The 27,445-nt window shown below is 37.4% G+C and overlaps 1 protein-coding gene and 1 non-coding gene across 2 annotated transcripts in view; both read left to right on the forward strand.

Moving 5' to 3' along the window:
- MALRD1 (MAM and LDL receptor class A domain containing 1) overlaps positions 1–27,445 on the forward strand; it is a 580,642-nt gene that overhangs the window by 183,599 nt on the left and 369,598 nt on the right. The window contains exons 19-21 of the mRNA XM_060192257.1: positions 7,933–8,020; positions 14,211–14,387; positions 19,685–19,847. Coding sequence (XP_060048240.1) covers positions 7,933–8,020; positions 14,211–14,387; positions 19,685–19,847 — 428 coding nt within the window. The remainder of the gene's footprint in view (positions 1–7,932; positions 8,021–14,210; positions 14,388–19,684; positions 19,848–27,445) is intronic.
- Positions 25,195–25,301, forward strand: LOC132539124 (U6 spliceosomal RNA). Its single transcript, XR_009550430.1, has one exon. It is a non-coding gene; the product is annotated as a U6 spliceosomal RNA (small nuclear RNA).

The following is a 27,445-nucleotide window of genomic DNA, read 5'->3' on the forward strand; positions in this document are numbered from 1 at the left end:
TCCTACAGATTAAATCGATCAATGGTGTGTAGTGTATCTGATTTTGCTTCTGGAAGACAGTTCTGCATGGATTTTCTGTCGTACACAGAATTCATCTTCCAATCAGAGAGTGTATTTCCTCCCACCTTTTTAAAGTCCCAAGACATTTGTTTATATTCCAAACTAATCTATCTGGGTGAGATGAACAGATGTTTCAGTGGTCTGTTGTAGCTCGAGTCTCCTAACTGTAGACAGGATATTAGTGGAGAATCTCCTTCTGAAAACCTCCCACAGGTTCAGAAATACATCTGCCCCACAGAGCAGTGCTTTCTGAGAACTGAAAAGGCAGTGGAAGGTGTTCATCTGGCTGATAATTTTTTGTTGTCTCTGTTACTGTTTGCTAGGACATACACACTAACAATGACAGGTATGTCTTAGCTTTTGAGCCAAGTCTCTGACTTTTCAGGGGCTCTGCCCTAACAACGTGCACCAAGAATTGCAAACCCAGAAAGCCATGGGAACCAAGCAAGGGGCATGAATTGAGAGAAGTAGGTCAGGGATTATATAGTAAATGGCAGCTGACATTCAGCCTTAATGTTATCTGTGCAGTTCAAAGTGATGGGGACCACAACTGCTGGTGGCAGTAGCTCTTTGTGAAATGGCCTTCTTAAAATAACTAGAATCTCCATTTGACTTGAAAGCACTGTTTGGGTTTAACTAAACCCTAGATGCTGGTTATTGCTATTTAACATTTGCTGCCCTGATTAGTGAGATTTTAATGCAGGATAGATTTTTTTTTCCTTTCTCAGTAACTATGGAAACCATTGGCATAATACTAGAGTAGATGTCACTCAGATTCTCAGATCAAAATTTGTTGGCAAGCTATATGTTAAACACCAGATATCGGCTATGGAGAAATGCAGTGTTATTGCAAAAAAATTTTAAATGCCGTTAATTTTCCTGAACATAGAATGTCAATCCAAAGAGGTATTTTTTTTTCCTTTGAAGTCTTCCTTTTATTGTACAGGTATTACTTAGCTTTTCTAGAATTTTATTTTTTCTCAATAAGGTCCACAGTTTCATCTTTGCTATCCACTTCTGTGCCCGGGATATGTAGTTTTAAAAATATAATTTGCACTAGTGATTTGATAATGGCTTACAAGGTTATAAGATGGAACAGATGTAATGCCACACCACACCAACCACTAAAGTTCCCTTTCCCTCAATGTCACCACTACCACCACACAACTAGCAAAGTTCTCACAAAGTTTGAGAGGTAGTTTGGCTACTCTTTTAATTTTTCTTAAGTTTCTGTGTTTCATTTATCAATATCCCATGCATATGTGAGGCCATCCATATGCACAGTTTAGACATGATTCTCCTGTTCTCTGGTTAAGGGTAAGTGCTTTTCATGTGTGAAGTATCAGAATGGGAAAACACTTACTCTGCCTCATTTTGGCGTGTGATGTAACCAGGGTCAGAGAGAAATATAAACTTTGTCAGGTTTGTCTGAGTTTATATTTCCTAGAGAATGGTTTCAGGGTTACATAAAAAATTTCTCAAGATGATTAAAAAACATTTTCATGTTGAATCTAACAAACATTTCCTTAAGTACTTAGCTTAGAAATTGTGAGATCCAAGCTATCTCCCTGGAGGTCCCCTCCACACCACCACCTACTCCCCAGTTCTGAGTTACATAGCAAAATGTTCGAGAGTAGTTTGAATGTATTCACAGAGGAGTTTGAATATGTCTGCTTCTACTCCAGTACAAAATCAGGCCAAAAGAGAATTTTGATAATATCCTTCATTTCCTTGTTTCTGAATTTTTAATTATACTAAGACCAAATAAAAGTGGATGGACACAAAAATGGAAAACAGACAATCAGAAATGTAGAAAATTATTGGCGAGAAGATTTTTTATTTGTAAAAAAATTTTCAAGAAATACTTTTCATAGGTAAATTGGAAAATCTGAGATAATTTTAGTTTATTGTATACTAATTATAAGGTCTAAATTAGCTATTTAGAAAACAGTGAAAGTAATAGTTGAGCTATTACAGGAATGACTATAGAGTAAGTGCTTTTGTTTTTAAAAAACTCTTATTGTCTTTACTTATTAGATAGAGACAGCCAGAAATTGAAAGGGAAGGAGATGATAGAGAGAGACAGAGAGACAGCTGCAACACTGCTTCACCACTCTCAGAGCTTTCCCTTTGTAGGTGGGGACTGGGGGGTTCAAACCCAGGCCCTTGTGCATTATAACATATACACCCAAGTAGGTGTACCACCACCCTGCCCTACCTTTATTTGTTTAGTGAGATATAATATACATGTAACATTTATCCTGCTTTAGTGAGAAGCTTTGTGAATTTCAATAAACTAACACAATCCTGTGGTCACTGCCATAGACAAGATTAGGGAAAAAAAATTTTTTTCATCACCCCACCAAATTCTCTTTTCCTCTATATAACCAATTCCTTTCTCCTAGCAGTTGTCAACACTGACCTGATTTATATAGATCAGTCTTTTCTGGGATGGAATAGATATGGAATAAGCTTATGGCTTTGAGTCAGGGTTCATTCAATGACATGATGCTTTTGAGGTTCAAATATTTTGCATGTGTCAGTAGATTGCTTGTTTTGATGACTGTATGTTACTCTATTGTATGGATCTGCCATACTCTGTTTACTGATTGAGCAGTATTTGGGTTTATTTACAGCTTTTAGACATCATAAGGCTTTAGTAAGCTTTGTGACTGGGTATTTTTACTTAGGCCTGTCTTCATTTCTCCTAGGTGTGAAAAAAAGTCTTATTTCCAAAACATATGGAAACATATCTCTAATTTTATGGGAAGCTGTCAGATGGCTTTCAAAGTAGCTGAACCATTTTGGATTCTCAACAGCAGTGCATTGGAGTTCCAGTAGCTCCAAATAATACATGTGTTTTTCATAATTTTTAGCAGGAATTCCTTTATTCAAGTCTGTGTGTGCTATATTATATTGAAATTGGTACTTAATGCTGCAATTGTGTATCCTTTTTCAAATATGTAATTACAGGTTGAATTGATCTCATTTTTTTTCTTTCTTACAGGGAAACAGTTCTCTATGAGGTGAAAATTATGGCTAATTTGTATCTTGCACATATATAATGATAGTAGTTTACATATTGTTTATAATATTTCTGAGTAATTCAGTTTTCTAATTATAGAAGTGAATGGGTTCAGACAAGTCTCTATAACCTTATATAATATTCAGTGATGTTAGAACTGAAAGTTCCAATGTAGTTGACAAGGGCACTCTATCTTTATTTGAAACATGCAGCAGTCCATGAAAGGAACAACTTAGATGATCTGGGTTACTTTATAAAAATTTCCAAGCCAATGACAGTTGTAATATAAGTTGAATTGGTTTCTAGAGCTTATGCATGTCATTTAGATCAAGCTAGAATTTTCAGTTGCCTTCAAGTCATCTGTAATAGAACTTTGAAATAAAATTTGCCTCCACAAATTCCAGAATAGCAATACTGCTTTGCTTGCAATACTATTTGTACTATTTTAGCAGTTTACTCTGGGAAAACACTATAAGTGAAATGGAATATTCCAGAGTATAGGCACTTAATTTAACTAGTTTTGTGAATATTTTTATTAGGAATGGTTTTGTTTGAATAACTTATAAAGCTTTTTCAAGACTAAATTAAATGTAGGACAAAAAATGGAATTAAATTTCAACAATTGCAACTTCTCTTCTCAAATGTGATTTTCTACTACTCCACAGACCTAAAAGAAAGTCTGACTATACTCAAGAGAATGACTTGCAATTACACATACAAATTGATGGTTACTTTTCATTTTTTCTTAAGAATGCTACCGTTGGGAGAATTAAGATATGAAGACGTTTTAGTAAAAAATATAATTGAATGGTGTCTTATGATAAGACCCAACTCTTTTCTGCCTAGAATTAATTACCATGTTCTCATTGGTAGAAGCAATAAGAAGATATCTCACATAACATGACATTAAACATCAATAGCCTTGTAGATGGCATATACTCAGATGTGAACATTTGACTAACTCTAATTTGTGACAATATAAATGTTACAAAAAGAATACTTTGAAGATAGCCAGAACCTAGTAGGTGGGAGAAGATGTTTGTACATTACACCAACAAGTGACTGAAAAATGTCCATTCAGAATTGTTACAGATCTACAAAAGAAGTAAAAGTAGATAAAAAAAAAAAAGTTGTCTGGCTTTGTAAATTGTGGTAAATATACACAATGGGATACTACTCAGCTGTTAAAAATGGTGAATTCACTTTCTTTACCCCTTCTTGGATGGAGCTTGAAGAAGTCATGTTAAATGAGGTAAGTCAGAAGCAAAGGATGGATATGGAATGATCTCACTGATAGAAGTTGAAAAACATGCTTAGAAGGGAAAACACTAAGCAGAACTTGGACTGGAGTTGGTGTATTGCACCAAAGTAAAAGACACGGTGTGTGTATTGGGGGGGTCAGGTCTTGGAACTCGATGGCAGAGGAGGACCTAGTGGGGATTGTATTGTTGTGTGGAAATGTTATGCATGTACAAACTATTGTATTTCACTGTTGACTGTAAACCATTAATTCCCCAGTAAAAAAAATTAACAACAACAACAACAAGTGGGCCAAAGTAATAAACAGTTTTCTAAAGAAAAGAAACACATGGCTCACAGACACATAAAGAAATGCTCCACTTCACTCATCATTAGAGAAATGCAAATTAAAACTATGGTGAGATATCGTCTCACACCTGAGAGAATGGCTTCCATCAACAAACCAGGAAATGACAGGTGTTGGAACAGCTGTAGGGAAGAGGAACTCTGCTTCACTGCTGATAGGAATGAAAACTGGCCCAGCCTCTTTGGAAGATTGTATTGAAAGTTCTTAAACAAAAATGGAAGTACCTTATGACCCAGTATTACCACTCTTGGGTATTTATCCAGTGGACACTAAAGCACTAATTAAAAGGAACCCCTGTGTTCCTAGCTGCATTATTTACAATAGCCAGAGAGTGGAAGCAGCCTGAATGCTTCAACAAATGACTGGCTAAAGAAATTATAGGGTATATATTCCATAGACTACTACTCTGCAATTAAAAAAAGATGATAGACTGTTATTTGAAACAAAATCAGTGGAACTGGAAGAGATTTTGCTTAGCCAAATAAGTAAAGTGATAAAAGATAAATGTCCTATATGATTTCAATTATATATAGAATCTAGATAACTGATGATACACATGAACTTATAAAAACAAAACAAACAAACACAAAAAACAGAAGTGGACGAATTGTTTCTATGACTTGTGAGAACTATGGTGGTTATCTTTGGGAATTGGGAGGCTGAGGACACAACTTTGGTGGTGGATGTGGTGTGAAACTATACACTGTAATCTAATAATTTTGTAACCCCATATTAATAACAAATAAAAAATGAAAAAATATTACTTTGAAGAGTTGAACTCAGGGCCCACCTGTTTGAGTGCAGATGTTATAGGCTCAAGGACCCAGATTCTAGCCCCCGGTCCCCACCTGTAGGAGGAAAGTTTCACAAGTGGTGAAGCAGGGCTGCAGATATCTCTTTGTCTCTCTCCCTCTCTATCACCCACTTCCCTCTTGATATCTGGCTGTCTCTATCCAATAAATAAAAAAAATAATAAAAAAATTAAAAAGAGTTGAGCCCTCACACTGGTATGGTTACATGTGGTCATATATCTTTGAAGCTAGCTTGCAGGTATTTATTTGTGAATCAACTGTGCTTTATCTTACTTTTTCTTGCACCATCTGAGCCCTTTGTTATCATATCCTGCTATTGCATTGCAGTGGGGTGAGACACATCCAAGAAATTTGCTAGCTAGCCATCTTTGCTTCTTCCTTTTCCCCTCTGGAAACCCAACTATAGTCTTTTCAGTGATGCAAAAATTACTCTCTTGCTAGTGTTTTCTGCCAAACTCTAAGTGCCTTTTGTTTTTGTGTATTGAGAATAATTTGAGTTTGTGTTCTTTTTGCATGTCCTCTGCCTCTCCTTTCCTTTTGCGGTTGGTGAAGAGGGTAGATTTTATCTGAAGCCATCCATTGGAAAAAGCAGAACATTTTGTGGATGATCCCATTACATGTTCCTAAGGTTATAGCAAATGATCGTTTTATGTATATGTGTGTAGCACCAGGGCCTGGAGCTGTTTTTCATTTAGATAGATTAAAAACAGACAGAGACAGAGACAGACAGGCAGGCACAGACAGACACCACAGCATTGGACCTTGTCCTGGAGCCAGCGGCAGCTCCTGTGTGTTGCCTGCACTTGAATTTGGGCAGTACACCAAGCAAGGTAAGGGCTCTCTCCGTGGTGCTAAGTGGAATATGTAGTCTACTGCTCAGATGCGTGCATTTTACCCCAGTGGAATAATTTCTTAGCGACAAACTGTAGAAAATTCTGATAATCCTTAAAACAGACTTGAAAATTGAGGGAAGATGTCAAGGTTAGTTATTTAACCTTTTAAAATTTTCTTTCGGGAGTCAGGCTGTAGTGCAGCGGGTTAAGCGCAGGTGGCGCAAAGCGCAAGGACCAGCATAAGGATTCTGGTTCGAACCCCGGCTCCCCACCTGCAGGGGAGTCGCTTCACAGGCGGTGAAGCAGGTCTGCAGGTGTCTATCTTTCTCTCCTCCTCTCTGTCTTCCCCTCCTCTCTCCATTTCTCTCTGTCCTATCCAACAACGACAACAACAATAATAACTACAACAATAAAACAAGGGCAACAAAAGGGAATAAATAAATAAAATAAATATTTAAAAAAATAAAATAAAATAAAATTTTCTTTCACCTAGGACATATGTAAATTATGTAAGAATATAGGATTTGGAAAATGAAAAGACGTTTCAACTCCCACATATAGCACTTGTGAGTAAACAGGCTAGGATGCACATTCACAACAGTAGTGGGAAAAAAGAATATGTCCTTTATGCCCAAATTTGCTTTAAAATCTCGATTATTAAATTATAGAAGGTTTGCTAGTAAGTATGCAACATATTTGCATAAGTATTAAAATTATTTATCATGATTAATTCCATTAGAATAAACCTCAGCCTTAATCACAGTCTGCCATAAACTGGAGTGGTTTGTCAGTATTTTGTATTTTGCTGGAATTTAGTGGAATCACTGCTCCTGGAACAGTACAGATGTCATCTGAGTTCACTGCGATTAATGTGGTTCTAAAGGCGATCTAATAACGATTAGTCACTTTCATAGAGGGTTATGGAATACAGCTGGTGTGAGGGAAACAGTGAGGTTCTTTTTAAAAAGTACGTTTTAGTAAGAACCCATTATAGAAAATTGAGTGTCTCAAAAGATCACATGGTTTAATCTTGGAAACAAGTGAATTATGAGGTTACAGATATAGGGTCAGATTAAAAAAAAGTTTAAGTCCTAGAACTAGTGTAAAAGTACGGTAGCTACTACTGAAAGGTTAGAAAATTGAACCTCACTCTAAAGAGAATGAACTTCAGGGATCTAATGGATCTGTGTAAGATAAGGAGCTCTTTGATATTAGAAGTATTCCCATAGGTAAAAGATGCCTAGATGAATTGTAATGTGCTTTGCTTGTGGTGTATGTGAGAGGTAGACAGAGATATCATTGTACTATCCCACCATTTTGAGAGTTCAGGAATTTAACCTAGGGCTTCACTGATGCAAGATATGTGCGCTGTTACTGATCCACCTCCCTGTTCCCTACAAAGTTTTTTTAAAATTTCTTAATGATTGAAAGAGCATTCTCTTTATGTAGAATATGAATTATTTTTTTATTATTCAACAATATTTCATTTACTTATGCATGCATGTATTTATTTTTTTATTTATAAAATGGATGCTCTTTTTCCACCATGAGTTTGTATAATTTCCTTCACAGTAACACATTTGTTGTTTTTCTTAGATTGTGATGGAGGCCTCAGTGGGAGATGGCTTTACTGGAGACATTGCAGTTGATGATCTGTCATTTATGGACTGTACCCTCTATCCTGGTAAGGAAGCACATTTCAATATATAGATATTCCTAAAACAGTTTACTTGGAAAAGCTGACAATAAAAATCAGCATTTCATTTCCGCAAATATTCAAAAATACTCTCACTTTTAAAATTTATCAATTTATTTTCATCAGTGATATAATAATGCTGCTTTCCAAGATCGCATTATTTAGGGTATAGTGCCACCTCACCCTTCACCACAGTTCTGTGCCCAGCCCTTCCAATTATAACTGCTGCAGTACTCTCACAAAGTCTTAGAGACATTTTGCTTACTACCGTATTTTTTTTTTTTTTTGCAAGTTCAGTGTATCAGTTCTCAAGATTCTACATTATGGGTCTCGTTGTATCATATGTGATTGTGATCAATTTTGGATGGGAGTGATGATGCCTTTGTTGTCTCAGTTCCAGAGAGGAAGTTGAAAAGTTGATAACCTGCCCAGCAGCACCTAGCCAGAATGTGACAGGATACCACGTATGCCTCTTTGAGCCATAAACTCAGACTGCTCATCAACGGCACTAAGCTGTCAATTCTCATCAGAAGTCACCTGGATGAAAATAGGACATTGCGGGCATGGCAGAGATTTTCACTTAGACTTGTCTGATGTCAGTGGTTTGGGTTTTTTTTTTTTTTTTTTGATTGTCTCCCACTCTGAGCTTAGGGAGAACCATTGGGGCTGCAGTACAGAGAATGAAACAGAGTAGAGAGAGGGAGCCCAAGCCACCATCAATATGGCTACTGCCCCATTTACCCTGCCCAGTAGACTGGTTCCAAGGTGGAGGTACAGGGGCTTCCAGGATCAAGGCAGAGCTGTGAAATATCAGTGTCTGACCATTTGAATCTTTAGAAGAAGGCTGTAGCATTTTTAAAGCTCTTTGAATTCTGTGGTTTGAGTATTGATTTTATTAGAAAGGCAGTTGTGAATTGAAACCACAAGACCCATTGAAAACATAGGTAGGTCTCATAGAAGAATTGGGTGTTAGCTTTCCAAATTAAAAAATAGGTTTTAAATTAAAATATCACTCATGATTATCAGTCATTTTCACTGAGGTGGAATTAGTTAATGAAGGTTCACCTACAGACAAAAAGTAATTTTTTAAATTTCCTTTCACTACAGATTATATATATAGCATTTTCCCTCTTGTTCAATAAATCATATGAAAACTGAAAAAAACAGAACAAAATGAATGAACAACAACAACAACAAAGTAAACTAGGACCTAAGCCCCCAAGACAGCTCATTGGATGCTTTGTTCTGTGCATAAATAAGCCCCTACCACACTGAGCGAAACTTCAATGTGATCTCTTCCACTCCCTGTCTCTTCCTAGTATGGAAAAGTTGGAACATACTTTTTATTCAAAAGATTAGGGTAACTGAGTTTGTCCTGTTTGTTATAAGGAATCCATAGAGCAAGGAATTAGAACTGAGTCTGTGTGGAAGCTTGATCTTATATTTAGGAAGATTTTATCAACCATGTGTAGAAGGGTTGGTTTTCCTATGGCTTAAAGATACAGAGGATCTGATCAAAGCAGACCAGTCTCTGCTTCTCAGTGAGTCAAGACTTTAGCTAGTATAATTTTGTTTCATGTGCAAAACTGTGACATTGTTTGCTTAAAGAGATAATTATCATCACTAGTTTTTTTTAGTAGTGTCTTTAGTTTTTCTTAGTAGTTATAGACTGAAAGAAAGCATGAACTTTACTGGGGACTATGTCTCCCCAAATCCATGTGTACAAAGTGTACATTCAGGGGGATCGGGCAGTAGCACAGCGGGTTAAGTGCACATTGTACGAAGCAGAAGGACCAGCGTAAGGATTCTGGTTCATGCACCCCGCTCACCACCTGTAGGGGGATTGCTTCATAAGCAGTGAAGCAGGTCTGCAAGTGTCTATTTCTACCCCCCACCATCTTCCCCTTTTCTCTATTTTTCTCTGTCCTATCCAACAACAATGACATCAATAACAACAATAATAATAGCCACAACAACAATAAAACAAGGTCAACAAAAAGGGAAAAAAAATATGATCCAGGAGCAGTGGATTCGTGGTGCAGGCATCAAGCCCCAGCAATAACCCTGGAGTCAAAAAAAAAAAAGAAAAAGAAAAGAAAGTGTACTCTCTCATGTAATGGTATATGAAGGTAGGACCTTTGGAAGTTACTAAGAGTTATATCAGGTCATGAGGGCCAGTTCAGTGTCAGGAGGTGGTGCACCCCGTATGGGTCACATATTGCCATGCGCAAGGACCAGAGTTTGAGCCATACTCCCCATCTGCAAGGGGAATGTTTCATGAGTGGTAAAGCAGGTCTGCATGTGTCTTTCTTTCCCCTTCTCTATCCCCCTCCTTCCCTCTCAATTTCTTCTGTCCTGTCAAATAAAAATAGAAATTAAAAAAAAAGAAGGGAAATGTGGCCTCTGGGAATGGTGGATTCTGTAGTGCAGGCACTGGACTCCAGTGATAACACTGGTGGCAAAAAAAAAAGGGGGTGCAGCTCTGCTGATAGAATTAGTCCCCTTGGGAGTCGGGTGGTAGCGCAGTGGGTTAAGCACATGTGGTGCAAAGTGCAAGGACCAGCATAAGGATCCCGGTTCGAGTCCCTGGCTCCCCACCTGCAAGGGAGTCGCTTCATAAGCAGTGAAGCAGGTCTGCAGGTGTTTTTCTCTCCCCTTCTCTGTCTTCTCCTCTCTCCATTTCTCTCTGTCCTATCTAACAACTATGACATCAATAACAACAATAATTACAACAACAATAAAAAACAACAAGGGCAACAAAAGAAAATTAATAAATATTTAAAAAAAAGAATTAGTGTCCTTATGGGAAGAGGAAGACCAAATGAGATCTCTTTCTCTCTCCTGACATCTTTCTTTAAGAAAGGCAATGTGAGGGTATAGTCAGGGACCCACTCATTCTGGCATGAGAATTTTAATTTTGTAGAGTGGTATTTGATGACTTGGATCTTTTCTAATACATTCTAAGACATACTAATAAAAAGAATGTCTCCTTTTTAGAGAATGAAGTTATTCATTTCCTTATTTTTAAAGATTTTTTTACATTTATTCATGAGAAAGATAGGAGGAGAGAAAGAAAGAACCAGACACCACTCTAGCACATGTGCTGCCAGGGATTGAACTCAGGACCTCATGCTTGAGAGTCCAATGCTTTATCTACTGTGCCACCTCCTGTACCACTTCATTTCCTTTTTGTGATTTATTAAACTATGTCTGTGATTTCCTTATAAGAGAGGAATTTTCATCTTAAGTTGGAATTGGAGTTAATGTAGTTTTAATAGGATGCAAAACAAATGATATCAAAAACACTACATATACTTAAAATATCCAGTATCATATAGCTTGCATTTATTTACATGTTGAAACGAACTCTATCTTATTTTGAAATCAAAAGAGGAGGGGAAGACAGACGGGGAGAGAACGATAGACACCCGCAGACCTGCTTCACCACCTACGAAGCACCCCCTCCCCTTTCAGGTGGGGATCCTGGGGCTCAAACCAGGATCCTTTCACAAGACCTTGTGCTTCATGCCATGTGCATTTAACCCTCTGCACTACCTTTCACCCCCCAAAATTTCTTTTTTAAACTTTTTTTTTATTATTGATTTACAAAATTCCAAGATTATAGGCACAACTCTGTACCATTCCCACCACCAGAGTTCTGGGTCGTCAGTCTTTGCACTGTATGCTCAAGTAGTTCTCTTAAGGTTGTAGATATGGATGAACTATTATTTCTACTACTATCTGTCTATGTTTGTATATATTTGCTCTCCTCCCCCATGGTCCCCTCTTTTCTTCCTTTCCAAGTCACACATACACCTATTACTACATCCAAGTGTCCCTCCCTTTCTTATCTTCTCTCTGTGAGTCCTGATGGAGTTGGACACATTGGTGAGGTCATCTGCCCGGGGAAGTTGAGATGGAATCATGATAGCAGCTGCAGCTTGGGGGCTGAAAGGTGGAAAGATAAAAGCAGGATAAAATTCTTAATGTTTGCCATGAATTAGAGAGATGGATGAATAAATAAAAATGTTTTAGGGCAGTGAAATTACTCCTGTGTGATACTACAGTGATGAATACATGCTACTTTGTGTTTGTTGAGACCCACTAAATGCACACCACCATCCGTGAACCACAGTGTAGCTCTGGGACAGCTACAGATGAACTTGCAAAGACATACTGAGCATGCATACCCGGTCCTCAAGCTTCTTCTTTTCATGGTGCTGCTAACTAGCTACAAGGAAACAAGAGGTCTGACTCCATGCTATAGTTCATAGTAGTAGACTTCCTAGAAGGAGGTCTGGGAGTTTCTAGAATAGGATATCACTTAAAGGAGTCTACTTAAATTGTTTCAGACTTTTAAGACCTCTTGTGTACAGATTCAGGTCATTTAAATTTCATGTATATAAAGATAACCTCTTCATCTCCTGTCTACTATAAATTACAGTCTTAATTGTTCATCCAAAGTTTGAGCTAACAAATAAAAGTACTATTTATTGGAGTTTGTTCAGCTCCCCAGCAGCACCCAAATTCCTAATCCTGTAGTTACCTGAGTTAATATCACTCAGGTCTTTGCTTTCCCTTCCAAATGTCTCTGCATTGATTTAATAGTTGCCTGGAATGAAAGCAAAAACTTCACTGTTCTCTCTTCTCAGTGCCAGAGGCACTTCCAATTTGTCCTTCCACTTTAATTACTGAAATGTATGTCTTGAAGTGGAAATTATACATCTTGACATTTCCCTACAGCATTTTTATTTATTTTGAGGTTGGTCCTGTTGTGACTATAATCTGGTAATGCTTTACTCTTCTCTCTAGTCCCTTGTCTAATGACTCCATGACATCCATTATTGCTAGATCACAAGGGATCTCAGTGTTTAAATCTCAAAATTCAAAGAAACAGAAAATGACAAATTTCATTGCCTTCATACCAAGTTTTGTTACCCAAAAAGATCTTGCGTGTTTCTTCATCTTGGCAGCAGCTCATCAGCTTTGACAACTGAAAATGTAGTTTAAAGATTTATCCTCCCCCTATCCCATCATGTCACGTGTTTTCCCTATGTTATGTTTTCCATTTGTCCATCTGCCTTCCTCCCTCCCTCCCATCCTTCCCACCATATTCCATGGTCCTCTGAATACAAACTGTGCTCTGAATACAGGAGTGAAAGGACTAGTGTCATTGCAGCATCCATGGAGCTATAATCTCTGCCATACATGCAGACATGCAGTTATAATGAATGATATACCTGACTGGTTTTGTGGCAGTGGTAGCATATTTAGTTAAATTCACTTCACCTATCATGAATATCATACAGGAATGTTATTAATAAGTGTCTACTGAATAAATCACTAGAAGTCACTTAGTCCTAGAAATGTCTTGTAAATTATTCCAGCAGGATTTGGAGCTTAAATACTTCTAGAATATTCTTTCCCTTTATGTCTCTCTTGATACTTTGAGTGATAAATATGGGAAACAAAAAGGACAAAATATTAGGTTTATTATGGCAGCAGGACAAAGTTTACTTGCTCAGTGGAAATGAGGCTTAATTATATTTTGACCCTCATTTCTAATGCCAGAATCAGGAACTCCCTTAATTCCTACTGATCTTCAGACCTTGTCTTTGGGACTTCTTTGATTTAGTGTAAATTAAATGGTTTTTTTTTTTGGTAATTTCATCTGTGTCTTCACCTGTCATTGCACTAAAAGATATTTGGTATGATTTGCTATTGCCAGGGCCAAGAGCCTATTCATACGTTCATACAGAGAAAGTTCAGCAGCCTAGCTACTATTACTGAGTGTTCTCCATAATGTTGAATGTGAGAAATACTTAGAAAACTCATTGTACAAAATTCTTTTTTTTTTAATATTTGTTTATTTATTTATTCCCTTTTGTTGCACTTGTTTTATTGTTGTAGTTATTGATGTCGTCGTTGTTGGATAGGACAGAGAGAAATGGAGAGAGGAGGAGGAGAGAAAGATAGACACCTGCAGACCTGCTTCACCGCTTGTGAAGCGACTCCCCTGCAGGTGGGGAGCCGGGGGCTTGAACCGGGATCCTTATGCTGATCCTTGTGCTTTGCGCCACCTGCGCTTAACCCGCTGAGCTACAGCCCAACTCCCACAAAATTCTTAAAGTGATAGAAAAATCTGTAAATGATGTCTATATTGTTATTTTGTTCTCAGGTAATTTGCCCGTGGACCTTCCAGCTCCACCAGAAACTTCAGTTCCAGTGACATTACCTCCACACAACTGTACAGACAGTGAGTTTGTCTGCAGATCCAGTGGTCACTGCGTTAAAAAAATCCAAGTGTGTGATTTCAGATATGACTGCTTTGACAAATCAGATGAATCATCCTGTGGTAAGTAAATTCTTGAGTTTTGTACTAAATGTTTGCATAGAACAGGCAATAAAATCAAATAGTCTCTTAGTATCATGGGTTGGCCTTCTGGCTAGAAGTTTCCAGCCTGTAATGCATTGTCTCTCTTCCCTCCCACCCTTGCCTCTTTGTTGTTTTATCATTTTATTGGGAGAGAATTCAATGGTTTACAGTATGGGTGTTGATACTTGGTATATTTTCTCATGTCCTTGTGATAAGTGTCTTTAGAAAATACTCATCCCAACTTGGTCCCTGTTCTACCCTCATGCACCAGAACCCCAACACTCTCTTCACCTCATCCCTTCCCCTTCTTTACCAGAGTCCTTTGCATTACTGAAACCCCACCCAATCATGGAAAAGTGTTTTAATAAAAAAATCAGTTTGTATAGAAAAGTCTAATAGAAGAGTCTGCAAGCAGTCTTCTGTAATGCCCAACAAGGTGTCTTTAATATTGTTGTATTCAAAACACTTGTCTCTATGAACTTTACTCCAAAGCTACTGTTTACTTGCTCTTCTCTTCACACTCCTCTGTTTTTCTCCTCACATTTATTCAGAAGGAATGTTTGGCAACCACATTAGAAAATGGGGCTTGGGCTTGGAAATAACTTCACTGAGGAAGAGATCCATACTGACTACAGACAAATGGGAAAGTTCTCAAAGTAACTAATAATCAGAGAAATGTAAATAAAAGCAATAAGAAGGAGTTGGGCAGTAGTGTAGAGCGGGTTAAGCACAAGTGGCACGAAGCACAAGGACTGGCTAAGAATCCTGGTTCAAGCCCCTGGCTCTCCACCTGCAGGGAGGTCACTTCACAAGCAGTGAAGCAGGTCTTCAGGTGTCTGTCTTTCTCTCCCCATCTCTGTTTTCCTGTCCTCTCTCCATATTTCTCTGTCCTATCCAACAACAACAGCAATAATAACAGTAGTAGTAACCACAACAATGATAAAACAACAAGGGCAACAAAAGGGGAAAAATAAAAATAAAAACAAAGAGATGCCACTTTACACCAATGAAAATGTCATACATTAGAAAGAATAGTAACAACAAATGTTGGAGTGAATGCAGGGAGATACTTCAGCATTACTGGTGGGAATGTAAATTGGTCCAGCCTTTGTGGAAAGCAGTTTGGAAATTTCTCAGAACACTATAAGTGTTCTTTGCCTCATAAATTTCTCGAGAAATTTACCCCAAAGAACACAAAAATACCTATCAGAAGAGATCTATGTATACATATGTTCATAGCAAAACAATTAATATCCAAAACTTGGAAGCAACCAAGATGTCAAACAACAGATGAATGTCTATAAATTATATTATGTAAATGATGGAATACTAAAATAACTAAGCTGTTAAAACTGATAAATTCACCTCCTTTGTCTCATCTTGGAGGAATCATGTTAAGTGAGATTAATCAAAATAGGATAAATATTGAATAGTTTTATTTACAAGTGGAAATTAAGAAATAAGGACGGAGAGGTAAAACACAAACTAAGACTCAGACCGGGAGTGATGTATTGCACCAAAGCAAAGGGGAAGAGAGGAAGGGAACAAGTGGAGAAATCCTTGTTAGCCTGTTGTATGATGATGTTAAAGGCCCCACATTGTGGGTAAAAGTGTTCTGCAAGGTACTTTCCTGGGGAGATGAGAAACTGTGCTCATCTGTTATCAACTGCACTATAAACCATTAACCCCCCAATAACATGAATAATGCTAACAATAATCTGAAGAAAGAAGGGACATTTGGCGGGCTGAATGGTGGTGCCATATACAAGGACCTGGATTGAAGCTCCCAATCCCCACCTGCAGGGGAAAGCGTCATAAGCTGTGAAGCAGGGATGTTTTTCTTTCTCACTCCCTCTCTATCTCCTTCTCTCCTCTCAATTTATCCCTATTCTATCTAATTAAAAAAAAAATAAAAAGGAAAAGTGGTCACTAGAAGTGGATTCCTTGTTCTGGTGCTAGCCAGGTATCCTTATCACTAGTGATAACCATGGTGGCAAAAAAAAAGAAGGAATATTTAGGAAGATAACATACATAACATACTAACCCACAAATCAGAGAATTCATTTAAGATTTGCCATTGCAAAAATGAACATTTAAAAGGAATTCTATGGTAAATATACAGAGTGCAGGAGAAAACGAAATCTAACAGAAATGAGACCCTCAACACCTGTGTCTCCCTGAAAGAGAGTTTTCATTTGTTGCTACCTTTTAGTAATGACATTTCCAGAGAAATGAGCAGCAAATTATTCAGTCTGAAAAAGAACTTCAAGAATGGGTACCGTCTGAGGGGAGAGAAAATCAGTCGGTGTCCAAATGGGCAAAACATGGTATCAAGAGTGAACACTCATTTTTTTTTTTCTTATTCCTAGTTCTTTACTGAGTTGCATGTGAAGTTACTATATTATAAAACTTCTCAAATGTTCTGATAGGGGCCAGCTGGTGGCGCACCTCTTTGAACGCACATTGTTGCAATACTCAAGGACCCAGGTTCAAGCCCCCGGTCCCCACCTGCAGGGGGAAAGCTTTGCAAGTGGTAAAGCAGGGTTGCAAGTGTCTTTCTTTCTCCCTCTCTGTCTTTTACTTTCTCTCGATTGCTGACTGTCTCTATCCAATAAATAAATAAAGATAATTAAAAATAATTTCAGATAATATTAAGGACTCAGACCATACAGATAGTACATTTATAAGTGTAGTGTAGTGAACCTCTAGTTTGTCTTATGTCAAGAAATACTAACACTGAAGCCCACAAATGAAGTTTATATTTATCTTTTCAACTCAGAAAAAAATCCTCCAGAATGTACAAATGAGCAATAAAATAACTCAGTCATCTAGACCTCCCTCAAATTATAAAATGAAAGTTGCTTCACTCTGTGAATATGTTGCTGCAATAATTAACTCAAATCAATCAGGGATGTATTATACATCACAGATGGAAGATGTTATGGTTTTCAGACTTTCCTATGGGGAGCCACTAAAATCCTCATTTCGTTTTTAAGTTGTGATTGTTAGTTTACCTAAAATTTAATAAATTATACCTAACGAATATCTCTACTGAGAACTAACTTTGCAACCTTAGTAATGCCATTGATGGTTGAATGGGAAGATTTAGTAGTTCTTTGTATGTTTTGAATAAATGCCTGTTATTAAATGACTACTTTTAAATCATGGTGATATTTCTTTATTTTGACTAGGCCTCAGTTGAATTGTGGTTTTATTGCTACATAGATTGTGTGTTTATATTTCCTTAGTTTGTCTGCCTGTCTGTCTTTCTCTCAATAGAGACAGAGTTAGGCTAGAAACAGAGGTAGTGGGAGAGACTGAAAGAGACCATAACACTGATACTTCCTTTATTGTGCTGGGGCCAGGCTTGAACCTGGGTTGTGCACTTGGCAAAGCAGCACACTAGCCTAGTCTTTTTCTAATATAATCTTTTCTGTCACCTACAGTCTTACATTTTCTCTCTTTTTTAAAAAAAATTAGTTATTAGATAGAGACAGAGAGAAATTGAGAGGGAAAGGGGAGATAGAGAGGAACAAAGAAAGAGAAACACCTACAGCACTACTTGACCATTTGTGAAACTTTCTACCTGCAGGTGGGGACAAGGGACTTGAACCAGGGTCCTTGCACATGACAACATGTGCACTCTACTAGGTGTGCCACTGGCATCCTAGTCTTATATTTTCTTATGTTTTAAGTTGTGATAAGATTCCAATATGAGACTCACACTGCTAAATTTTTAAGTATGCAGTATATTTGGCTATCTATATATAACAGTATTTTACAGCAGATTTCTAGATAGTGTCTTCCTTGAGTTAATCTTTATGGTTTCTAATTGTTTTTTAAAATTTATAATTCTTTTCATGTTTAGTAATATGCTTATAAGCCCTAAATTTTCACAGAAATATATATACATATTGTATATGTTATTTGTAACATATATAATATGATTACTAGTAGAGATTGACATATATTAATGGCATGCTTAAAGTCACTTGATTTCGATGCAGTATTTTCATTTCAAATTTTACATGAAGTCACAAATTTGAATTTCAAACCAATGGGGGTGACATGCTGTCACTTTTGATGTTATTTAAAAGTAGGATTTGTATAGGTATTCTGTATTATAATTATACGTAAGAACTTACTGTACTCAATCTTCCAGTCAGTGGAGGATTTAAGATAGACACAAGCATTTTTAGAGGGTGAAAGAACATTTTTACATACAGTGTATGTACTGAAAACATTACAGGGCCAGGGTTCAGCTCACTTGGTAGAGCATGTACCTTACCATGTGTGAGTCCCTGAGCACATGCCAGCACTATGGCACTCCAGAGGCAATATCTCTGGCACCATGGAGAACAGTGTATGGTGGAGCAGTGCTGTTCTATTTTTACTGTCCCTCTTTAAAATAAAGAATGAAAATAGTTTTAGAAACTTGTAATTTCCTTTAGTATTGGGATATAGTCATTATGCCTATTATGATAACTTTTTAAGAAATAGGTCCAGTATATACACTTTTGTAAATCTCATTGCTTTGAACTTAAAGTTTGGAATCAGTTAACCCCTTCAGAGACTGAGCTCAAATTTAACTGTAGTGTTACTGTGGAAAATAACAGATGCTCAGAACTTTGAGGTAACGTGAGCAGTGTAAAGATGTAGAATTGTCAGACAAGACTGCAAACCTAGTTAAAATCTTACCCCCATATGATGGTAACATCTTTAGCATATCCAGTTACCAGAGATCTTTGAATATAATATTCCTAGTTAAAAAAAAAATTCTTGGGGGCTGGGCAGTAGTGCAGCGGGTTAAGCACATGTGGTGCAAGGTGTAAGGGCCGGTGTAAGGATCCTTGTTTGAGCTCCCAGCTCCCCATTTGCAGGAGGTCACTTCACAAGCAGTGAAGCAGGTCTGCATGTGTCTATTTTTCTCTTCCCCTCTTTGTCTCCCCTTCTTCTCTCGATTTCTCTCTGTCCTATCCAGCAACAACAGCAGCTATGACAACAGTAACAATAACAACTACAACAGGGGCAACAAAATGGGAAAAATAGCTTCCAGGAGCAGTGGATTCGCCCCAGCGATAACCCTGGAGGCAAAAAAAAAAATTCTTGAGATTATATACATTATTTGCCTAACTATTGTAATTTCTTTTAAAGTTAGATTGTCATTTAAAAAATACCCAAAGAAAGTGTCAGTACAGATTGAAAGCATGATTGATTAACCTGTTTGTTGTGATTTTCTCATTTGTATTACTATTTTTTTGTGTGTTCTATTCAAGTTATGGAAGTTTGTACTTTCGAAAAAAGAAATCTCTGTAAATGGTATCAGCCAGTCCCTGAAAATTTAATCCAAGATTCAAACACGTTCAGGTGGGGACTTGGTAATGGAATCAGTATTCATCACGGGGAGGAAGACCACAGGCCATCAGTAGATCATACAAGGTAAGTAATCACATGCTTTGAACGTGTCTCTTAGTAACTGTTTAGTAAGCAGTTACCCCACACCTTGTCCACAGTCTTGGTTTAGACCAGGGCTCTTGTAAAGGTGAATGCTTAATTTACAATGAGAAGGATACATGTCTTGCTTCTAACAAAATTTTTTAAAAATCAGTTCAGAAAATAGTGACTGCACTAGTAAAATTTATAGGTATTTCAAAAAGTGTAAGCAAGAAATTTGTAATATCACCACTTGTCCAAATGGAACAGTGATGGCGTTTTGAATTTATCCTTTCATTCCTCCCTCCCCTTTATTCCTTTTTTCTTTCTTCACGCCTTTCCATCTCTTCTACTCCATTGCCCCTTTCCATTTTCTCCATTGCCCCTTTCCATTTTTCTCTTTGCTCTTTAAGTCATTTATTTTGGAATTTCTTTTTATTCACACTCATTGACTTACAATTTCTGCAGTGTCATATTTCAAAAATAGGCTGAGAGCCCTGTGCAAGATCCCATCTTCCCTACAAACTTGTACGAACTTCTTTCCTTTTTAATGATTTCAAGCATTATAGAAGACAACAAAAAAAATCCTGTTAATATTACTTTTATGACTCCACAACTTCACAATTAAAGCTCCATGACCCCTCAGCTTCTGTGGCAGCTTTTCAAAGAAAACTAACAGTGTATCTGCTACCAAGTCCATGATTTTTTTGGTCCAAATGACCTTGTACTCAAGGAGATCCACACTATTTTTAGCTCTGCTATGATTTTTTTTTTGTCTTAGATCAACTTTCATCCTGTTTTTCCAAGTTTGCTATCCTTTTATATTTGAATTCTATTAAAAAATGTTTCTAGTTTGCCATCATTAAATTGAAACATTAGTTATCCAAAGTTTGTAGGGTAGCAAATATTTTGTTTTGATCATATTTAACAGTTGGCAAATTATTTTTGAAATTCTACTGAACACATTTTCCTTAGGCTACTTTAAACTCTGAAAAAGGATAATTTTTGTAAAGTTTTTCTGTGTAATGAAAATCAACCACACCTCACTAATAATTTATATTTTCATAGAAAGGGGAAGAATGGTATCTGACCACTGAGTTAGTTGTAGTTATGAATAGAAATATGGTAGCATAAGCGTGCTGGTCTAATTTGTCTTCTCTTCTAATTTGTCTTTTCCTTCTTACCCTCATTCCCAAGAGACTACACCTTCCTTGAGGACCCACATGAAGTGTGGTTTCCTAATTCACTTCATTGTTTCTAGGTGTCTGGTTCCCAGTAGGTCTCAATAATTATATGCTAGATGAATTAATTGATAGTTAGCATCAGTACATTTATATTTGGTAATTATAGACTATAATGTAAAATTGAATGGATTGCAAATACTTAATAGTCAGACTATGTCTAATATATGTTTTCTACATGACAGCGAATCTTAAAGAAGGGAAGAAGCCTACATATTCTCTAGTCTGTATCTCTTCTTTCTAGACTCTTAACACTGGGATAACTCATATATTTGTGTTAGAAATAGTCTTTATGCATCTTATGCATCCTATATGACCTATAGGAAAATTCCATATAAGACCTTACCATGACTTGTGTCATTTAATGCTATTTACAAATAAAAATATATTATATACTGTCAAGACCAGTTGCTTCTGGTCTCCTTGGTCTAAGAGTATAGGTGATTTAATATCTCAGAAAAAGTTCATTAAAATATCTGGGTCACCTAATATCTGAGCTTTGTAACTAATTGAAGTTTAAATATGCTTAGCACATTATAGATTTGGAAGAGGTAAATAGTAATTCTCTCCAATTTATAATTTCATATAATCTCATAAGCCTGGACTCTGATCTCTATAATCAGGTAAACTGACCAATTTTTCTTTTAGCCTTGGTAGTTTTTATAATAATACATAGATTGGTCCATAGCTAAATATCATAATCTTTATTATCATATTCTTCTCACAGGAAAATATTTTATTTGACCCAATTTATTCATTTTTACTCATAGAATCCAAGGAGAGAAAAGTTTTGAATTCTTGGAGCCTCAGATCTAGTTTATTTGATTAAATGTCCATCAGCTGGTAAAATACCGTTTAACATTAAGATCGCTTGAGTATGAAATTCTTCCCTCAGGCAAATTTAAGTTTTCCATACCTCATCCTCTATATGGAATGCTGGCTAGTAAATCTGCTTATGCATATTCGAGGATTGATATATCTAACTGTTCTCAAAGAAGTTTTGAGGAATTTTTCAAAATATGAATCAATGGTCACTAAAATTTTAGATGAATGGATGAATATTTGTGCATTCTCTAGAATGTCAGGGAATAAGTCTGAGAATATGTATTTCTAGTATCATCTCCTGTGTTTTCTAGAACCTCAATCATAGGGCCCTCCTTGGCAGAAAGTATAGATGTTATTTCTGAATGAGAGAGCATGGCATCTTCGACCTCCTATACTATTTTTTATCAGATGAGACTCTTTTTTTCTCTAATCTAGTGCCTAATATTTTAGTATACATAACAAATATTTCATGATAAAGAAATACAAAAACTGTTAAAAGGTAATTTTGTTTAAACATTAAGATTGTATGTTGTGGGAGTCGGGCAGTAGAGCAGCAGATTAAGTGCATGTGGCCTGAGCTGCAAGGACTGGCTTAAGGATACCAGTTCGAGACCCTGGCTCCCCACCTGCAGGGGAGTCCCTTCACAGATGATGAAGCAGGTCTGCAGGTGTCTATCTTTCTCCCTCTCTGTCTTGCCCTCCTCTCCCCATTTCTCTCTGTCCTATCTAACAATGATGACATCATCAACAACAACAATAATAACTACAACAATAAAATAAAATAAGGGCAACTGTAGGACGATGTGAAAGCTTGGTCGAGCTTAAGGAAGCTCTCCCATCCTCGCATGGAGGTCTGGAAAGACACCCCACTTGTTAGCCTTTCTCCTCATAGAGATGAGCCAAGAGTGAAAAGTCTCCCAGACTCAGTTTCTTCTTGTTAGTCTCTCAAGCTCACAGATATCCTACAGGCCTCTCACACTTTGTTTCCCAAGCTGCCAAATGGCTGCCTGCTTTAAGGTTCACTCAAAGTTCACATAGTCACTCAAAGTTCACACATCCACTTCACCTTTTGATCACAAAGGAGAACACACTCTATCATACACCTCAAACACCAAACCCCCAACATCTTATTTCCTTGTGTTCTTTGATATCTATGATTTACATCAAGCCTTATTTTTCTTCTATCTCACCTTACTGGTTTAACCCCTATGCTTCTCTCAAATGCCTTTGGATGATTAACTTGTCTGCATCATGGAGACTAATTGTCTTGACCTTTATGTATCACATCAATTCTTGTCATACCAGCCCCCTACCATAGGGGCAAGTTGACCTTTAAGAAACCTTTAATTTCTGACGTATTTGAAAAATGTTTAACTTTCTATATATATCCAAACCCACCTTCCAATAAATGAGTATACCAAAATACTCCCCGAGTCTTCCTTTCTGAATCACTGATCCCTTGAGCTAGTGAGGGAAGATCGGTGGCTTGCTTCCTGGCTGGAGCAACCCCACGTGAGTCCCATAAGGCAACAAAAAGAAAAATAAATTTAAAAAAATTGTATGATGTAAAATAACTGTTATAGCTGGTAAGTGGTTTGTGAGAAAACTGATTTTTACTTTGACTCAACCAAAAGTCTCTAAGCACACTTTATATCGTCTCCTCTATTGTGTAATGCACACTTTTTTTTTCTCAGACATTTTTGCTTACATTTATTGGTAACTTCTTTAATTCTAATCTCAGTGATCCTTGCCTTTCTGTTGGGTCAACGTCTAAGATATTAGTTTCATGATTACCTGGAAGCAGATTACTGATAACTTTAAATATTTTCTACTTCAGAGCTTGCTTATTATTAAGAAATTACTTGAATATGAACCATATCATTGAAAATTCCAACCTTCTCTCCCTCTCTCCTTATGCCTCACACTTTGTCACCTCTAAGCCTTCACTATTCACGACCAACTTATTTTACACACACACACACACACACACACACACACACACACACACACACACACACACACAGAGAGAGAGAGAGAGAGAGAGAGAAAGAGAGAGAGAGAGAGAGGGAGAAGGAGAGGGAGAGGGAGAGGGAGAGGGAGAGGGAGAGAGAGAGAGAGAGAGAGAGAGAGAGAGACTCAAGACTACCAAAACTGCAAAGCTTCCTCCAGGGGAAGTGGGGGTGTTGAAGGGGGTGATGAGATGTCTAAACTGGACACTTGACAAAGTAAGTTCACTATCCAACAGCACAATTATGCTTTGCCCAGTGCTTTATTATTGTTATTTTTATCTTCCAGTCACTCTAGTGGAGTAAATAATGATTTCCAAAAACAGTTACTGTTACACAAGTTTAGTTTCTTATCTCATCATGATAGGTGTCCTCACTCCCACCACCAACTTAAATCTTCCTTCATCATCCTGCACTGGTACCCCAGTGCTCTCTCAGCCCCCTCATGCCTACCTTGAGAATCCTTAGCTTTGCCACAATAAACCACAGCTACTCTTAAGTGTTATCTTTCAGAACACAATTAAAATGTTGCTTATTTGCACAGCAGAGTTACATTTCCTTCTGTGGCAATGACCACTGTCTTTCAGGTAGGAATGAGTTCTAGCCCCCACTCCAGCAGATACATGCATATTCCTCGCTCTCAGGCATTTTCATGGGCTGGATATCATCATAAGCTAAAAAGCCACTAAATGATGTAAACTGTGTCTGTGCCATGATTCTGCATACTATCATGTATCGGCATGGTGGATATAAATGTGGTTAACAGCTTCAGTGACACTGAAAATATGTTAATGTTTTCTGCTCTGCAACAATAACAGTTTCCAAAGCTTTAGTCTTTCGGACATTAAATACCAGAATTACTGCTTTCCCAGAGTCTTCTCTCGAAAGATATCATGTCAGTGTTTTATAGGGCAATTTAGATGCCTTAACACGACCTCATCATAATTTCTACAAGATCTACAAGATCATAGCATAATGGTAAGTACCAGACTTGAGAGTTAATTTTCATGAAGTAAAAAGTAAAGATGGGGGGCTTGGAGGTGGCACAGCTAGTGAAGCACACATGTTATACTGCAAAAGGACCCATGTTCAAGCCCCCAGTTCTCACCTCCAAAGGGGAAGTTAGTTAGTACTGTAAGTCCCTCTCCCTCTCCTTCTCTGTCTCTCTCTCCCTCTCCTTGTCCATCCTTTCTGTCTCTATCCAAAGTAAACAAGCAAATATTTTAAAATGCAAAATATGCTGAGAAACTCAAACTTTTTCTATTAAAAAAGTGCAGTCAAGTGCTCGCTTCGGCAGCACATATACTAAAATTGGAACGATACAGAGAAGATTAGCATGGCCCCTGCGCAAGGATGACACGCAAATTCGTGAAGCGTTCCATATTTAAAAAAAAAAAAAGTGCAGTCAAAATCTGAATCAACTAGTAATTTTCTCTTCACTATTTCAGTACTTATGTCATGTTTCTGACAGTGTTGCTACACATCTGACTATATAGCATAATCATGCCTCTGAAGCACAGGAAATTTTAGATGGTTCTTAAATTAAGAATCTTTTATTTATTTAATTTTTTGTTGCTTCCCATATTATCACTGAGGATGAGCCTGCCCAACAAATCCACTGCTCCCAGGGACCTTTTAATTTATTTATATTTTCTTTTGTTAAATTTTATTATTATTATTGATAGGATAGAGTAAATTTGAGAGGAGAGTGTTAGGAGGTAGAGAAACAAAGAAACGCTTGCAGCACTGCTTTATCACTAATGGTGCATCCTGCCTGCAAGTGGGGACAGGGGCTTGAACCTGGGTCCTTTTTTAAAAAAAATATTTTAATATTTGTTTATTTATTTTCCCTTTTGTTGCCCTTGTTGTTTTTTCATTGTTGTTGTGGTTATTGTTGTTGTTATTGATGTCATTGTTAGATAGGACAGAGAGAAATGGACAGAGGAGGGGAAAACAGAGGGGGGAAAGAAAGATAGACACCTGGGGCTGGGTGGTGGCACACCTGGTTAAGCGCACACATTACAGTGCACAAACACCCAGGTTCAAGCTTCTGGTCCCCACCTGCAGAGGGAAAGCTTCACAAGTACTGAAGCAGTGTTGCAAGTGTCTCTCTGTCTCTTTATATCCCCCTCCACTCTTCTGGCTGTCTCTATCAAATAAAGATAATAAAGATAATAATAATAATAATAATAATAATAATAATAATAAGATAGACACCTGCAGACCTGTGAAGCAACTCCCCTGTACATGGGGAGCCAAGGGCCCAAACCAGGATCCTTCCGCAGGTCCTTGGGTTTCGCACCAAGTGCGCTTAAGTCACTGAGTTACCGCCAGTCTCCCCGAACCTGGATCCCTGTGCGTGGTAAAGAGTGCATTCAAGTGGATGCATTGCTGCCCAGCTGCAAAGTATCCATCTATCCTTTTGTCTTTGCATGTTCTCAGTAATTTTTAAAGATGGTTCATTGAATCACTGTAAAACAGATTTTGTTCTAGTGTAATTTAGAATTTTAAAATTAATGGCAATGGCTAAAATATGAAATTTAAGAAAAATCTGCTGAAAGCAATACTTGTAAATCATATAATACACACATGCATATATATATATATATATATATATATATATATACACACACACACACAATCATTAGGTATCATATTTGTTATGTCAGGTAAGATTTTAAGACTATATTTCTAAGAGGGTATGTAATTTTGCTAGATTGCTAAGGATCATTATATAATACTACAATAATTTTATAGCACAATTTCAATTACATGAAAATTAAAAATTCATGTTTATTATATACTTAAGAATGCTTTCCCTTTAGCCATATTAAAACAAGTGGAATGTGCTTGCAACCCAGATCCTGACAGACTTGTTATGGCTGTTCAGGATCTACAATGAAAATTGTTATTTCCCCAACCAAGCAAAAGAAAATTGGATTTAGGGGGCTGGGTGGTGGCGCACCTGGTTGGGTGCACATGTTACAGTGCACAAGGACCCAGGTTCAAGCCCCCAGTCCCCACCTGCAGGGGGAAAGCTTCACAAGTGGTGAAGCAGGGCTACAGGTGTCTCTCTGTCTCACTCCCTGTCTCCCCTTTCTCTCAATTTCTAGCTGTCTCTATCCAATAAACAAATAAATAGTTTAAAAAATTTTAAAGAAAATTGGATTTGGTGTCTATGTGGAAAAAAAGACTTGAAAATATGAACATACTATGTCAGGTCTCAGTCATTTTTGTAATGTCAACATGGCCTGGCCGTGACTTATGTAGGTACATCCGATCATAAAGCTCTTATCTCTGTGGCTGGGAAGATGCAGAGGTAGCCCCTTGCAGGCATATATCGTTCATTCTGGTAGGCATGTATTTCACGACCAGTAGAAAGTCTGGTCAGACTCAAGCCAGTCTACACATGAACAATGTGTAATTCCTAGAAGAAAGTGTTACTTGCTGAAAGAGGTCCGTCTATGTGGCAACTCAGAACCACCTTTGAGATCTATAGCTGTCTTTGCTTTTATTTGTCTTTAATAGTATC

This window comes from Erinaceus europaeus, chromosome 6, assembly GCF_950295315.1.
Source record: "Erinaceus europaeus chromosome 6, mEriEur2.1, whole genome shotgun sequence".
NCBI lineage: Eukaryota > Metazoa > Chordata > Mammalia > Eulipotyphla > Erinaceidae > Erinaceus > Erinaceus europaeus.